The sequence below is a fragment of the Lathyrus oleraceus genome, chromosome 6 (assembly GCF_024323335.1).
Source record: "Lathyrus oleraceus cultivar Zhongwan6 chromosome 6, CAAS_Psat_ZW6_1.0, whole genome shotgun sequence".
NCBI lineage: Eukaryota > Viridiplantae > Streptophyta > Magnoliopsida > Fabales > Fabaceae > Lathyrus > Lathyrus oleraceus.
In genome coordinates this window covers 86,957,734-86,975,905 of record NC_066584.1, presented here as the reverse complement: position 1 = coordinate 86,975,905, position 18,172 = coordinate 86,957,734, and the positions used below count along the sequence as shown (strand labels likewise).

The window sequence follows — 18,172 nt, the reverse complement described above, 5'->3', positions numbered from 1 at the left end:
TCGTCACCGTCACGAGCATTTACTTTAACAAATATTGTAGACTCGAAGACAAGAGGAATTGGGTGAAGGGGGAATAAGGAAACAACAAAATTAAGTGAGGGATATTGTTGTTAAGGACAGACGAGGGCATGAGGTATATAAGGTAACATGCCATATTAGCATAATATCCCCCAGAACCAGAATGGAACATTACCATAGAGAAGTAGGGTCCAAGCGGTTTCTACAAATCAATTCACATTACCCCACCATACTTAGGCCTTCTTTTCGTTTTCTTCAAGTCCTTTTCATTCAGGTGCAATCACATTAAACCCGTTATCCGTACATACTCATAGTAAAGTGACCGGTTATTGATTCTGATCTTAAGCATGGGGCTCTAGTACATAAGTTGGTGTAACCCCTTTATTTAACCCAATTTGCAGTTGTGGGGGATTGGATCGTAATCCACCCTACCAAGTTCAGCACCAGATACTACTGAACCAACCAACAATTGGCATATTCTTATATATATATATATATATATATATATATATATATATATATATATATATATATATATATATATATATATATATAATATATATAATATATATATATATATATATATATATATATATATATATATATATATATATATATATATATATATATATATATATATATATATATATATATATATATATTTTCTTCTGCATGTTTCGCATATGTCTTTAGTTTACTGGGTTAAATGACCGTGTGAGAGTCACTCAGCCCGAATTTTCATATGACTTGAGAACAAAGCAGGAATTTTTTTTGTGATCATTCACTTATTTTCATCGATCCCCTACATAGAGCATGCTTAAGCCGGAGCTGACTGCAAGGATAAACTACTTAAGGACTTTTTTGGAACTAAAATTGAGGCCACAACATATGGGGTATCGGGATCGACTCTTATAATCATGAAGCCTACGGTGTTAAGACAATACCGATTTTTTGAAAAAGTTTTTCCAAGTCTTTTACATCCCGTCATAAACCTATCTTATAGCCTGAATATTCAAGATGCACTGTTTTCTTTCCTCACAATTTTTTTTTGGTAAGGATAAAGAAATTGGAGAAATACGGATACACTACACAGATGACTCGTCAAACACATGTTATTTTATTGAAAGGAAAAGCAAACAACTAAAAACGCACAAAACATACTAAAAATAAAGAAAAGCAATAAAAAACGATAAAAATCTCCTCCCACACTTAAACCGAACATTGTCCCCAATGTTTCGATATGAGATAGGGTAGGAGTAACCTGGAAGAGAGAGAAAGAGAATCATGGGTGATCACCGGTATCGTCACCGTCACGAGCATTTACTTTAACAAATATTGTAGACTCGAAGACACGAGGAGGAATTGGGTGAAGGGGGAATAAGGAAACAACAAAGTTAAGTGAGGGATATTGTTGTTAAGGTTAGACGAGGGCATGAGGTATATAAGGTAACATGTCATATTAGCATAATATCCCCCAGAACCAGAATGGAACATTATCATAGAGAAGTAGGGTCCAAGCGGTTTCTACAAATCAATCCACATTACCCCACCATACTTAGGCCTTCTTTTCGTTTTCTTCAAGTCCTTTTCATTTAGGTGCAATCACATTAAGCCCGTTATCCGTACATACTCATAGTAAAGTGACCGGTTAGTGATTCTGATCTTAAGCATGGGGCTCTGGTACATAAGTTGGTGTAACCCCTTTATTTAACTCAATTTGCAGTTGTGGGGGATTGGATCGTAATCCACCCTACCAAGTATGTATGTATATATATATATATATATATATATATATATATATATATATATATATATATATATATATATATATATATATATATATATATATATATATATATATATATATATATATATATATATATATATATATATATATATATATTTCTTCTGCATGTTTCGCATATGTCTTTAGTTTACTGGGTTAAATGATCGTGTGAGAGTCACATAGCCCGAATTTTCATATGACTTGAGAACAAAGCAGGAATTTTTGTTGTGTTCATTCACTTATTTTCATCGGTCCCCTACGTAGAGCATGCTTAAGCCGGAGCTGACTGCAAGGATAAACTACTTAAGGACTTATTTGGAACAAAAATTGGGGCCACAACATATGGGGTATCGGGATCGACTCTTATAATCATGAAGCCTACGGTGTTAAGACAATACCGATTTTTAGAAAAAGTTTTCCCAAGTCTTTTACATCCCGTCATAAACCTATCTTATAGCCTGAATATTCAAGATGCACTGTTTTCTTTGCTCACAATTTTTTTTTGGTAAGGTTAAAGAAATTGTAGAAATACGGATACACTACACAGATGACTCGTCAAACACATGTTATTTTATGGAAAGGAAAGCAAACAACTAAAAACGCACAAAACATACTAAAAATAAAGAAAAGCAATAAAAAACGATAAAAATCTCCTCCCACACTTAAACCGAACATTGTCCCCAATGTTTCGATATGAGATAGGGTACGAGTAACCTGGAAGAGAGAGAAAGAGAACCATGGGTGATCACTGGTACCGCCACCGTCACGAGCATTTACTTTAACAAATATTGTAGACTCGAAGACATGAGAAGGAATTGGGTGAAGGAGGAATAAGGAAACAACAAAATTAAATGAGGGATATTGTTGTTACGGACAGACGAGGGCATGAGGTTTATAAGGTAGCATGCCATATTAGCATAATATCCCCCAGAACCAGAATGGAGCATTACCATAGAGAAGTAGGGTCCAAGCGGTTTCTACAAGATGCATATTTTTACGTCGGGCTACCCCATTTTGTTAAGGTATATGAGGGCAAGATGTTGTATCGAATAAAACTGAGACGATGACAAATCCCTGCAACCACATTTGAAGGAAAACCACTTCAGCAAACTTGTACAAATCAGAACATATGCTGGATGACTTTTTACCTAAAGTCCCAATAAAAAGATTTTGGTAGTCATAGTTGAAAATTACTAAGATCTGAAATGAATTATAAACAATATGCAAATTTTCAAGTTGATGTACATCAATATCTATTAAAGACACATTTACCACAGATGGATAACAATGACCAGAACAACGCTCTGAAAATTTCATATTATGGTTTTCAAACTTTTTTATACAATACGAGCATGGGACACAAGAATGACACATCAACACCAGTATTAATTTAAAAAAAAAATAATTTGAATGTGATAAGTCAGTGTCAGAAACAAAAACCAACACGTGTCTGACATTGGACACACCTTTGATCGGAGGTGTAGGTTCTACAGATTAATTAACAAATTTATGTGATTTAATCTAATGTAATGCATGAAACTCTATATGAAAAATAGCTGGGGTGTAGACCGAATTATGCTACCAAATCAAAGGTCACAAATTACTATATATTTAGAAAAAATAAACTGAACAAGTGAAGTAAGGCAGCCAGATTTAATATGGAAGAAATATTGAATTTAGACAAAAAAACAAGTTCATTTAATCATTGCATAGTTCAAAAAAACCTGAATAATATCTGAAAAAATGTTCAAGTCAAGAAAAGGCTTCACATTTTTATAAAACTTGTACATATTAATAAACGAAATCAACGAATGAACCTGAATAATTTGTTGAGCACAAACAAATCAAACCAAATTAAAAGAGGCAAACATAAGAACATTACCTCTAAGGGCCTCAAGACTGCCATGATCATAGCAAAGGTGTGGTACCTACAAAGTATCGGACGATCAAGTTAGTTATGGATTCAAAATAATCTTTAGCTAGTGATGTTGGTTTGATCACACTCTTGAGGTTGAGAACCTTCCTAAGTTGGAAATGACCTCCAAAGATGTACCAATTGTATACCCTGCAACATCAACACCTTCATTTGTAACCTCAACTGCTGGCTCTCCCTATCAAATAAGATCAAAAGAAACAGTGAAATCAAAACACAATACAACCCGTACCCGAATAATATAAAAAAGAAAGTGCCAGAAACAGCCCAATATTTATTATAGATTTGTGCAGTATTTACTATTTGTAACAAAACAATCACTTAGCATACATTCTAAAAACCAAATGAAAAGAGGCCATAGAAGAACATTACCTTAAATGACCACAAGACTCATTTTGTTCTATTCATGACAAGAGCGTACATGCCTTCCTACAAAGACTCGGACGAACAAGTTAGTTATCACTTCAAAATAATTTTGGGAAATAAAAAGAGTAACATCTTAGAATAAACAAAAAGACGGAATTATAAAAACGCATGATGTTATAAGCATAAAAGAGTGACATTGACCTTTATGGGAAGTCTTTTGAAAGAGGAAAAAGAACAAGACACAGTTAGAAAGTCCTACTTAACCAAACATCCTATTTCTAGTTACCTTTGGAAGATACCAACAAGTTAAAGTAACTTACTTTCTATGAATGCATTATCTATATTGTGAGAACCAAATCAAAAACGGAAATCACGATTTCAAACAAAATTCAAAGTTTACACTTTACTTGTACAAATTACAAAAGGGCAATAATTGTCTTATATATTACTGTCAAATAAACTTGTTTGAATAATATGTTGGGTCCATATACATGAAATTATGGTTTTCAAAAACTGAGTTTGTTTTTCTACATGCAACCTCAAGAGCCAGTACCAAACCAAAGCTAAGTTGAAAGCTCTCAAATTTTATATACCCAGTCCCCTCCCCGCCTTTTATTTTCTCTACACACCTTCTCCCATTTCTTTTGCAAGATCTCGTGAGCTTAATAGGCATTATGAAGAACAACTCAAATTTCCAATGTTTTGCTTCAACTTTCAGTAGGGACACCAGAATTTATATTTGAGGCATGACTCCCCACTTCAAACACAGCCTGACACCCAAAATTTTCAGCCTCTGCCCATTTCCAATATTTCAGAAGGCCCCCCATGTCAATGAATCTCATTCACTCAGCTCGGTTGAAGACCGGACTGTTAAGCATGGCCAGCAGCTCAAATCAAAGGTAAACTTCCTACCATGCTTTTAAGATATTGCATTTCCTTTCTGTTTCATCATACTCATGAGCATAGCATAACACACCAAAGGTGTGGTACCTACAAAAACTCCGACGATCAAGTTAGTTATGAATTCAAAATAATTTTGGTAAATAAAAGAACATACTAATCACAAGCAGATCATAACAACTTCACAATTGCACAATCAAATAATAATAATTGAGAAAGATTGTACATAAAACCATAACAAGGATATATTAAGTCAACCGTGCAATATAGTAAGACTTGTGACATGAACAGACACTAAGAGCAACATTTTAGAGTAAAGAAATTAGCAAGACATGATGGAATTATAAGCATAAAAAAGTGACACTAACCTCTATGGGAAGTCTATGAAAAAGGAAAAAGAACAACATACTGAATATCTTTCTATTTCAAGTTACTTTGTATGAATGCATTGTATAGGACCTAAACTGCAACCTGATTATCGTATGTAAGAAATGAGTGGGACAAATAATTTGATTGTTAGATCACACAGTTAGTGCAAAAACACAGATACATTACCTGAAGAAGGAGTTTCATCCTACTCATCATGACACAAGCATAGATTCAAAATAACATTGGGTAAATAAAACAACGTACCTAACAAAATCAATTTGAAATGAATAAAAAGTTGTTAGTTACTATCTAAATGACATCAAGATTGCGATTTTCCTCGTTCTTTTAGCATCGATGGCTTCTTGGGTGTTGTTAATGAGACGAAACAGTTCTAACCGCATCTCAACAAAGATGAAAAGTGTGGCCGCATTTCGGCATGATTCGCAATATTTCTCTTTCTTTGTAGTCCGCCAAACATATTACACACCTGTAGAAGCAAACTCGGTTATTTATCTATTCACTGGTTCCTTTTTTCATTAACTTATTAATCTATCACGGACCTGTCTAGATAAACAACTTATTTAAGCACTTATAACATCGTCGCTTATCATATAAAATAATTTTGAAGAGTGTTTATATCAATAGATAAGCTCCTATAAATCGATTCAACTAGGCCCTTAATCTATCATGTATCTGATACAACAACAACCAAGTCTTACCCCGTATCTGATGTTAACGAAAATATGAGGAACTTATTCTGTATGAGTTAGAATTAATAAAAAGGACTTAACTGTGTATCTTCAATGGAACTGAAAGCCTCTTGATTGAACTTCAAAGTGGGGATTGCTTCAAGCAGAACTGGTTCAGGATCAGGGTCATTAACATGATGTTCTGGCTATCAGTAAACAGTGAAAAATCAAAAACTAAATCACCAAAACCTGCTAAGTTACAAAATTACTTAAACCAGAAAACAGCTTATTTGCAGCTTAAAACCACAATCTCTTAATATTCTATGTAAATAGAATGCAGCATTTGCATCAGACTCGGAAATTAAAAAACAACAAACAATTGCAGATTTCCTTATTCAACATACACTTCAAGTATTGGATCAGATTCATAATCTAGAAGTCCTCATAACCAAATAAAACTGAGATTATAGTATTGAAAAAAGATTAATTAAAAAAACAGAACAAAGAGTCCAAAAACAACTTATAACATATATAAAAACAATTTAAATTTATTTTATCTTTTGTTATAAAAATAGCTTATGCGAGCTTATTCATAAGCGCTTATTTTGATAAGCACTTGTGCTATAAGCTGCAAATAAGCTCTTTATCCAAACAGACCCTAAGTCATTTGGGAACAAAAGCACTTAAGGTCAAGATGGAAACAGTAAACAAGTAGGGAAGATTACTAAAATTAAGTTCAGTAAAACTTAAAACGTCACACTTAAAACACATCAATCCAAGGTTGTCAAACTCAGATCTCGGTATACGAGAGATTTCTCCGTAGACTAATACAAAAGTAAAAAATGTTTAAAACATCTGCCATAATATGCAAACACAATGTAACAAATCAATAGCATGTGCATAGTAAATGTTCAACATCTATCTTAGATTCTGTAATAAAGCAGACAAAAGATTACAAACTCGGCATTATAGAATCACTTTTTTTTACAAGTTTAAGCAAATGAGCTCACTCTCAATTAAGTGCAAGTGATTGACTATATGAGTGGCCCCAATTTTCTGTATGGCAAAGTAGATTCGATATAATTGCATAGCAAAAGAGTGGATTGTAAAGTGTTGTCAAGTTAATCTAATTATGGCTGCTATAATTCAAGTACAACAAGTCTTGTTTATACATTTTTCTCTATAAAAAAAAACGAGAATATTGTTGTGCAAACGTAATAGTTTTTCTACAAATAGACTCTTAATGGTATCTCTATATGTTGTAATTGCATGCTTTCTCTACATAATCTGGAATACATTACAAGGATTGAAGTTAAGAACCTGATGTCCTGGCTTTCGCAATTTCTTCCATTGCATCAATGCTCATGACATGAACCACATACAAAGCAGTGTTAACAAAATCTGCTAAGCGAATAGCACGAGCAGTTGCCTCTCCTTCTAACTACACATGTTAAGGTTCCAAGTCAAATAAAGAAATGTATTATGAGCCATACTAACAGGTATTTAGATTTTAAACTTCACAGTAATCACAGAATACAACAAAACAAAACAAGTAATCAATCTAATGATTTTGATCATGTACCAGCTAAATGAGATTCATCAACAGAGATAAAAAAAATTGATCAGAATGAATGTAGAACTAGAGTGATTACAACTTAGCAGCATGCAAATTTTGACAAGGGTAGCTAAAAGCAGATAATTTGGCTCAAGCATAAGCACCTAAATCCAGTGCACTGTGAAGTAAGTCGACTAAGTGTGATTGTCAGAGATGTAAAGGGGTGGCTGAAAAATGAGGAGAAAATATCATTATGACGTAGTAAAATAGTCTAGAGTACTAGACGATGAAATGAAACCAGACATGATCAGTATCTGTATTCCATTATTCTCTTCAATTCTATTATTCAGTAAACTATTTATTAAAAAGAGCAAAAATGAGACTAACCACTAGAGGCCTTGAAAGAGCATGTCCCTCGGGTCCAGTTATTCCAAGCTCTATCATCTTCTTTTGCCCTTCATCCACAGCATCTCCGTTTTCTGCATGGACCATGGCTAAGGCACCGAGAGACTTGCACTTTTTAAGTCCTTGTAGAAGAAGCTCATCACCGATCATAAGAGCTCCTTTGTAAGCCATGAAAAACTTAAAAGAATTGATACCTACAATCAGAAAACAAAGATGTACTTACTACGTGAAATAAATTCCTCAGAGCCCTTCCACAGGGGGTTGCCTCATAATAAACCAAATTATCTAAAATGCAAAAAGGAAGTAAAATTATAACCTTTCTCCTTGACCATGAGCTCCATTTCTCTTGCAACTGTTTCATCCCATTTGGTAATAGCCATATGGAAACCATAATCCATGCAAGACTTCTTCGCCTTCTTTTCATAGGCTTCGAAACCGGCCGTTAAACTCCCATCAATTGGTATGGCAAAGTCAATGTGCATTGTCGTCCCACCAGCCAATGCTGCGGCCTGGCCACTGAAGAAGTCATCCTTCGTTACAGTGTTCATAAACTCAAACTCTAGATGAGTACGAGGATCAATGCCTCCTGTTAGTAAACAAAAAGATGCAATCATATGGTATGTCAAAATCTGATGATGATGATGTCAAATTGACATCAAGATGGAATGTAAGAAACTAAATTCATGCATACAAGTGACATCGCTACGGTGATTCGTTTAAGAAGCATTTAACTATTGTATAGGTGTTAGAGCATCAACAACAATAGAACCCATCTTAGGTTGACTAAGTGGACTCAACTATGCCACAACACTTTTAATTAAGTAAATCACTCACTTTTCACACCAATGATGTCACTTGTATTTTGTATTTTGTTTCTCAAAATATTCTCTTTAAAGAATGGTCCTTATAAAAAATTTCATCCATATTTTTTATCACGGTTTTAACGAAAGTTTATTACTTAGCAACTGAATTAATGACAATTTTAGTATTATAGACCAAAATTGTGGATAAAAAAGTTTATGATAATTATTTTTTAAGGAAAATATTTTGAGAGACTAAAAATTAAAATTAAAATATTTAAAAAAATCATAAACATATTTAATCCTTAATATTTTAATATTAACAATTTCATCTTTTAAACCAATTTACGATAGTTTATTAATTTTAATAATACACCTTCTAACACATAATAATCTTTAAATATTTCCATCCTCATATTCTCTTTCTTTTTCATCTTCATCATCATTTTCAATTTTGTTTTTGAAAATTTCAAAAAATAAAAAAATAAAAAGTTAATTTTCACTATTAATTCATTTTTAACTTAAAATCATGTCTCATTGGTTAAAATTAATTAATAAAGTACTTACACAAACAAGAAAGAGTAGAAGCACAATACAATACAAATTACAAGGTATTTGTCAATGTCTAAGAAGAAGCAAATCTCAATGGAAAAAGTGATTAAACAAACAACTAAAAAGATGACACAGCTCTAAATTCATGGTCCTTTAAAGCTAATCTTTTGTTGGTCAAAGGGTATCTTCGTTACAGTATGCTTCAAAGAGTATGGAATAAACACGTGGCTTGTTCTCTTGGAATGTCACCACCTGAGTAATTAAATATGGAGAGAGAAAACCATTGCTTGTTCTTTTAACCTATTAGATAAAAAAGATTAATAGTTAAAATATTGAGTAACTTTTAATAATTTATTTTTTGAGGTAATAATATTCCTTCTCTTTATTAATTATTATAAGTTTTTGGTTATAAAATCTTGGTGAAAACTTTGGCGGGAAATTTTTGTGGAAAAGTTATAGAATTATAATTGATTGGAATTAAGACGAATTTTGATGTGGAATTTCATCAAATCTAAGGAGAATTTATAATCAATTTTGTTGAATAAGAATCAATTTTTTTATTAATTACTCCTCTTATTCTTCACTCTTTAATCTAGTGGATTTTCCACCTTCAGTTTTGAGGTGAAAAAAATGATTAATTTAAAAAAAATTGAGTTATGAGATGAATAACACCCCGCAAGTATCTTTTTTTCTAGGTGATTAACACATGACATAATCACCTGACGATACCGTCTTGATGAATTCGGGTGCAAAAAATGCTCCTAAGAAGGTCAGACCAACATAGAGCGACAATTCAATGATGCAGTCTACATCCTATTTTGAACATGTTGACAAAGCATTTTCATATTTTCCAACTCTAAAATCTCAAATCAGTGTTTTTAAAGGAGCTCGCATTAGCAAACCACCTCCTTCACCGCCTATACCAAATATCAATTTTGAGATGTTTCTACTTTGCTCGATAAAAGGAGAAGAGGATCATACACTTGTCTATCATCAACTAATCAAAAAAGTGAAAGGGCATAAAGAATCATACACACGACTATATGGGACAAAACAAAATTATGATGCAATTTATGAGTCTCTTGTTTCTTGCATTAGTGGACCGACACTGGAGGATAAATGAATGTTCTTCCCTGAAATGGGTCATCTTATAACAAGTGTGTATGAAATAGTGTATTGATTTGACTAGATACAGTTTCTCGGAAACATTTTTCTCATTGCACATTGTCCCACCTCCAAATCCAAATGATCGTATTATATGTATCGAGGGACTTTCAAAGTTACAACACTTTGTTCGATTTTATTGAAAATCGGGATGCCCTATGCCACTAACATCACATGAGTGGACTTCTCATTCATTCACAAAAGTGGAGACTTGGCCGAATCAATTTTTTGGAAAGGATGCAAGAGTTTACCCAGTTGAGCGAGATTAAGAGATAATCAAATAAATAAAAGTCAAAGATGGTACCACCCGTAGATATAAATTTAGCCGATGACACTTGTTTAGATTCATTTTAGTTTTTGCATGTAATATTGTATTAATATTGATGGTGTTAAATTTATACATTTTCAAAGAAATTAATACATCTTCGAGTTTTCCTAAAATTTTATTTTTTTTCCAAAACAGGTTCTATTTCTCACAATTTTTGAATTCCTATTATGTTGGTGGTTCCGGAGATGCATCTTCGGATGCACCCAAACTATTTTTTAAAACAATACGAATATGGTGGTTCTGGAGATATATTTTCATAATGTTCCCTGGTACATGATAGAAATTTCGAGGTCCATATTAACTTAAGACTTCTATAAGTATGGCACTCTCATATCATTTTTTAAACCATTACATTACACCAGAATGAACATTATTTGACATACTGCATATGTTTACTTCAATGAGGTGAAACTTTCACTTGAATTTAAGTTTAATGAGTACTCGCCTCTTACAGATGTGAAATTCATATTGGAGAATCTCTCACCATACACTGACAATCGAAAAATTGTAAAGCTTGATAATCATTCACTGTCGATTGACAACTAAGGAAAAATTGAGTCCAACAAATTCGAGATCAAGACTTCGACAGATGTAAGGGTCATGTGGAATATATTTTTCTGTTATAAAAAAATATTCGATCAAACTGGATGCGAAAATAGCGAGATCTGTCGAAGATATTATTAGGATGTTGGAATGTCCCCTTCGATGCCGAAATGTATCATTTATATAATCTTTTATGATATCAATTTTTTCAATTTGCATTTGTGATCTTGAATGTGTTTTAGCATTTAAAAATGTAGCTGCCTTACGGAGAGGCGTCTCCAAAAATAAAGTCAATCTTTATTTGGGTGTCCGTAAAAAATAAATGTAATGCATTTTCATATATTTTTCTTATTTAAAGCATAATAATCGTGTTTGCAATCTCTAATAAAAAACACTTTAATATAATAAGTTAGATGATAGCAAAATATATATATATATATATATATATATATATATATATATATATATATATATATATATATATATATATATATATATATATATATATATATATATATATATATATATATATATATATATATATATATATATATATATATATATATATATATATATATATATATATAAATTTATCACGAGAGACTATTTTTCTTAGGTACAGTATATATTTTAATGCATATGTATATGTATTAATGTAATGGTGTAATTTGGTAAGAAGTGTGATCTTACAATTTGCGTTACAATCCTTAAGTTATGATTTTTCAAATCCATTCAAATTCCTTCCGGTTTCGAGTAAACTATCAAATTTTATAACATCGTCCACAAATCCACTTCAATTTTTTATCTGGGACGAAAGCTATTTGATTATAATGAATTGTTACGCATGCATAAATTCAATTTACTTGTTATATACCAACATTGAATGATCCAACTAAATAATGAGCATCGAAATGACATGAATTTTGTTGGGTGGGACTCCTTCGTTATCTTCTATTTTAAATGAAAGTGCCTTTTATTTTCTATATATAGAAGATTCTGAAGAAGAAAAATTAGAAAAATTAATGCGAGGGTCTATACACATTAAAAGTTAAAAGTGTCATCTAGACTTCAATTTAACAAGTTTGTGTTTTAATTAAGTTTGAGATCCCACTTATTTTACTATTTTACTTTAGCTGATTTATTTATTTATTTCTCTGATGCTAAACACTATTTTTGTCTTCTCTATTGTTTAACACTATTCTTGTTCTTATTCCAGGATGTCAATAATTTTCCGCTTAAGGAAGTATATTCCTTATAATGTTTTTATTCAAGCAGTGTAGTGGTTTTGTTTATGTTTGTGTTAAATATTGTTTAGTAGTTTCAAGAACATTAAAATATGGTAGTAATTCAAGCATAATTTTCAATCATTTATCGTCTAAAATCTGAAAATAAATAGTTTTATTCTATCTCAACTAATTTGACTTTTTAATATTCTAAATATATACTCTCAGCAATTAACTGTTCATTTTAAACTAATTTTACCGACCATCACTCTAAAAACCTAATACCCGTCGATTAATGGTTTAGTCAAATAATTTGAGTTACCATTAATATAAAAGTTTAATATTGCTCATGAATCCTTAAGGCAATTTTCAATCAAAGGAATGTGGTGTAATGTATTGCGATGAAGCATTTTATCATGAAATAAGGAAGAAAGAACAAAGTCTAATAATGAACAATGGTAATGCTTTGTATTAAATTCAAGGAAGAGTTGCTGAATATATACATTACAGTTCGAAACCCAAAAATGGGGGGAAGAGAATTTAAAAACTTATGTCTAACCAACCAATCAAAATGCTTAGTATCATCCTAACAACCAATAACAAATTAATTAACTATACGTCAATCAACTCAATGTAATTAACTAACTTAATCAGAAAATTAATAGTTAATTACAACAGCCCCTCACAAGCTAAGCATGGTGAATGTTGATCATGCCAAGCTTGGAAACAAACTTGTTGAAACTTGTGATTAACTACTTTTAATTTTTTGTTTAAGTTTAATTAATTGCATAGAGTTGATTGGCCTATATAGTTAGTTAGTTTTTTATTGGTTGTTAGGATGATAATAAGCCTTTTGATTGGTTTGTTAGAGATAAGGTTTTAAATTGTCTTCCCTCCATTTTCGGGTTTCAAACTATAATGTATATATTCACCAACTCTTCCTTGAGTTCAATATGAAGCATTACCATTGTTCATCATTAGACTTCATTCTTTCTTCTTTCTTCCTTATTTCATGATAAAATGCTTCATCACAATATGGTATCAATCGTCATTTTGATCCTTCTTTCGTTGTTATACATCTGAATATTTTCCTTTTCTTCCATGGCTCCTCCGTGACCTCCACCACTTGATCTTATTTTGGCTCAAACCTCACCATACTTCGTTCATCCAAGCGATGGTCCCGGATCTGTCACTGTTCTTCCCAAGCTCACTAGTTCGAACTACCATTCATGGGCTCGATCCACGAAGAGAGCTCTTGATGGTAAGATGAAGCTTGAATTCATCAATGGATCTCTCCCAATTCCTGACGATTCTTTTGATCCACCTGTTCGTGCTTGGAATCGTTAGAACATGCTAGTTCATTCTTGGATTATGAACTCTGTTTCAGATTCAATTGCTCAATTGATCGTGTTCATGATAAATGTCGTTGATGTGTGGAACGATCTGAAAGAAAGATTCTCCTAAGGTGACCTCATTCGCATTTCAGAACTGCAGCAAGAAATCTATAATCTCAAGCAAGAAACAAAGTCGGTAACTGAATTTTTTTATGATCTCAAGATTCTCTAGGAAGAATTAGATTTGTACTTGCCTTTACCAACGTCATGCCACATTAAGTGTTCTTGCGCTGCTATGCATAGTGCAAGATCCAACCACCAATTACTGCATATTATTCGCTTTTTAACTGGTTTGAATGATTAATTTGATGTAGTTAAATCTCAAATTTTGTTAATGGATCATTTGCATCCAATTAACCAGATCTTTTCTATGGTTATCCAACATGAAAGACAAATCCAACTGCATATACCTCATGATGAATCCCAATCATTGATAAATGTTGCTGATTCTAGGAAATTTAGATAAAGAAATGCATTTAAACATGGAGCTCGTGTATGCATATTATGTGGTAAAACCAACCACATAGTGAAAAACTGCTTCAAGAAGCATGATGTTCCACCTCATATGCAACATCAATTTTAAAATGCAAAAAATAATGTGTCACCAGATGGACATGATGATGGATCGATTCCTAATAGTGTTGACATTAAAGATGACAATTCACCTATGACTCAAGGTTAATTCAGTGTTTTAATGGAGCTACTTCATAAATCTAGCTTTGGCAAAGTCTCAAGATATGCTTCTTCCAATCAGGTTATTGTTGGTCATTCATCAGCAGGTAACATACATCAATTCATGCATAATTGTGGCCTAATTTCGTGGATAATTGATTCAGGAGATTCAGAACATATTTGTAGTTCAATCAAATGGTTTCCCTCTTATAGAGAAATCATTCCTATCCATGTTAGATTGCCAAATGGGAAATGACTAGTTGCAAAATACTCTGGCACAATTAACTTTTCCCATGAATTTACGTTGTCTGTTGTCTTGTTAATTCTTGAGTTTTCCTTAAACTTGCTATATGTTTTAAAGTTATGTGAATTTTCAAACTGTAGTGTTAAGTTCCTTGATTCAAAACATGTTATACATGATAAAACCTCCATGAAGATGACTGGTTCTGCTGAAAAGAAGGATGAATTGTATTACTTAACACTAAAATATAATGACTTATATGTCAATTTTGCACATACACACACACACACCAGTTTTAGTAACCAATGTATCTTTATGTGATAGAGCCCTATGGCACTTTAGACTAGGAAACTTATCACAAAACAAATTATTGTACTTACATTCCAAATTCCCTTTTATCATAATAAATAATAAAGATGTTTGTATTGTGTGTCATTATGCTAGACAAAGAAAACTTTCATATAATGTTAGCAAAAGTAGGGTTGCTCGCCCTTATGATATGATTCATTTTGACATTTGGGGACCTCTTGTGTCAAATACTTACATGGTCATGCATATTTCTTAATTGATGTCGATGATTGCAGTAGATACACATGGATAACACTTATGAAATCCAAATCTGAATCTAGACAGCATGTGATAAACTTTGTTAAACTCATCGAAAACCAACATAAAACTATTGTCAAAGTCATTAGATATGATAATGGTCTTGAATTTAGCATCCCTGAATTTTATGCATCTAAGGGAATTGTACACCAAACAAGTTGTGTTGAATCTCCATAATAAAATGGTAGAGTGGAGAGGAATCATTAACATCTTTTAAATGTTGGAAGAGCATTACTTTTCCAGTCAAAACTTCTAAAGAAATCTTGGTCTTATGCTATTTTACATGCCACATTTATTATAAATAAACTTCCTAAACAAGTTTTAGATAATCATTCGCCTCATTTCATACTGCATAATGAAATTCTTGATATACATAGCCTTAAACTTTTTGGTTCATTAGTATATACGTCTACTCTTCACATGCATAGAACAAAGCTTGAACCAAAGAGGTAGAAAATGTGTCTTTCTGGGATACAAAAATGGTATGAAGGGTGTTGTTCTCTATTATATTAACAATCATGAAGTTTTTGTATCTAGAAATGTCATACATCATGAATATGTTTTCCCATACTCAAGTGAAAATTCCTCCACTTGGGAATACCATATTCATACTGACCCTAAGCACATACAATCACTTTCTGCACCACATACTGAACATAACCTCATTGATACACTAAACCTTACTTAAAACCTTAACAAAAATGATGAAACCTTAGACCATCCTGATACAGACCATGAAATAGAACATGATCATGATTCCTTAGAACAAGCTGAATTGGAACGCGGCCATAATACCTCAAATCAAGCTGACATGGAACATGATAATATCACCCAGATAGTGAACCTTCAACGCATACTATACCTGTTAGAACCAAACATGCACCTCATTATCTTTCAGATTATGTCGGCAATATATCCAATGTTTCAGCAGACAAGCCATCTTCAAGTAATACAAAAATTATTTATCTCATTTCACATTATGATTTTTTGTCACATTTTTCTGCATCACATTGTGTCTTTACATCCTCTATTACACATACAAATGAGCCAAAGAATTACAAATAAGCATATTTGTCTGAGCATTGGATCAAGGTCGTGGACTCTGAATTAGATGCATTAAACAAGAATGGAACTTGGACCATAGTTGACATGTCATCACATGTCAAGCCTATTGGGAGCAAATGGGTTTTCAAGGTAAAATATAAAGTAGGTGGTACAATAGAAAGGTATAAAGAGAGACTCGTTGCCAAGGGTTATAATCAGATTGAAGGACTGGATTTTTTCGACACTTTCTCACCTGCAGCTAAGCTTACAACAGTTAGAACACTTCTTGCAACTACTGCTATCAACAACTGGTTTCTACATCAACTTGATGTTAATAATTCATTTTTGCACGGAGAATTACAAGAGGACATTTATATGACAATACCTGAAGGAGTTATATGTCACAAGCCCAATCGAGTATGCAAGCTACAAAAGAGTCTCTATGGTTTAAAGCAAACCAGTTGAAAATGGTATGAGAAATTAACAACCTTGCTGATTCAACAAAGTTATACTCAATATGTTTCTGACTATTCGTTGTTTACTTTGAAAACTAACAAACATTTCACATTGTAAGACCCCAATTTTGACCCTAAGATCCCTCATGTCATCTCATCATTTGCATTGGCTTTGGGATAACACCTTGATATCCTCCTCATCCCTCATTCGTTGGATTTTCATTAGGAGATATCAACAAGCACATTTGATTGTATCATACTTTATTTTTCTTTTTTTACTAACCAAAATACCAAAAATATATCTAGTATGGTGTTATTTCTTTTGTAGGTAGTGTGTGCATACACCTGTGTCTTACCAACCTCACATCTAGGGTTTGAGACCCTAAATGCAAGGGAATCAAGTTATAAAAGGTTCGCAATGGTTGTAATAATAATATATGTATACCCATGTTCTTTAATTACCATTTTGATCAAGAGTTCATCAAGAGTTTGAAGCTTGTTTGCTCTGAAAGCCCTAATTCATCTAGATATCTTGTGTGTCTTCCTCAACAAGTTTCTTTAACATTTGGTCAAATATATCAAGGTATAATTCATTTTAGTTCACCTTAAGCATATTTGATTCTCCATGAGCCCCAAAGAGCAAAGGGACTTCAAGTTCGCAAGTTGGTTCAAAGAGGTTGACCAGAGAAAGTGAACTGATCAAATCTAGGGTTCCCTAGACCCTATATCCTACAATTTTTGTCATATGAAAATGATTCCAAGAGAAAATTTACTCTTTATGACATTAAAAACAACTTTCATGTTGACATCAAGATCTAATTTTGCTTGTAATATTAAAGGTCATTTTGTCTGTGCCCTAGATAGAAGATCAACTTTCAAGAACCATAACTTGCTTAACTTTTGTGATATGACTACTATACAAGTTTCATGATCAATTTCAAGTTGTTTTATCCAACTTTTCTTCTTTTAGAAAGTCCAAATTTCACTTGCAAGGGGATGTACCAAGAGGAAACATTATAGGTCACTTTGGGCCATCATCATTGAACAAACAATTTTCCTCAACTTCTAAAATCCGTAACTCCCTCATGCAAGATTTAAATGGTGTCAAATTTGTGAATAAATTGAAGAC

The 18,172-nt window shown here is 32.5% G+C and overlaps 1 protein-coding gene across 1 annotated transcript; it reads right to left on the bottom strand.

Annotated features, from left to right (window-relative positions):
* Positions 1-7,085: 7,085 nt before the first annotated feature.
* LOC127094149 (dihydropyrimidinase) lies at positions 7,086-8,635 on the bottom strand. The gene is made up of 3 exons (XM_051033013.1): positions 8,338-8,635; positions 8,004-8,215; positions 7,086-7,502 (listed from the first exon to the last, which is right to left on the bottom strand). The coding sequence occupies exons 1-3, from the start codon at positions 8,633-8,635 to the stop codon at positions 7,374-7,376; spliced, it is 639 nt and encodes a 212-aa protein (XP_050888970.1). The 3' UTR covers positions 7,086-7,373.
* Positions 8,636-18,172: the final 9,537 nt, after the last annotated feature.

Excerpts from the sequence above, each read along its gene's own strand:
- LOC127094149 (XM_051033013.1), bottom strand. The coding sequence starts at position 8,635 with ATGATTGCATCTTTTTGTTTACTAACAGGAGGCATTGATCCTCGTACT. Across the intron at positions 8,216-8,337 it reads GCTCATGGTCAAGGAGAAAG|GTATCAATTCTTTTAAGTTT; the intron begins GTTATAATTTTA and ends TTCTGATTGTAG. Across the intron at positions 7,503-8,003 it reads CTCTTTCAAGGCCTCTAGTG|TTAGAAGGAGAGGCAACTGC; the intron begins GTTAGTCTCATT and ends TAACATGTGTAG.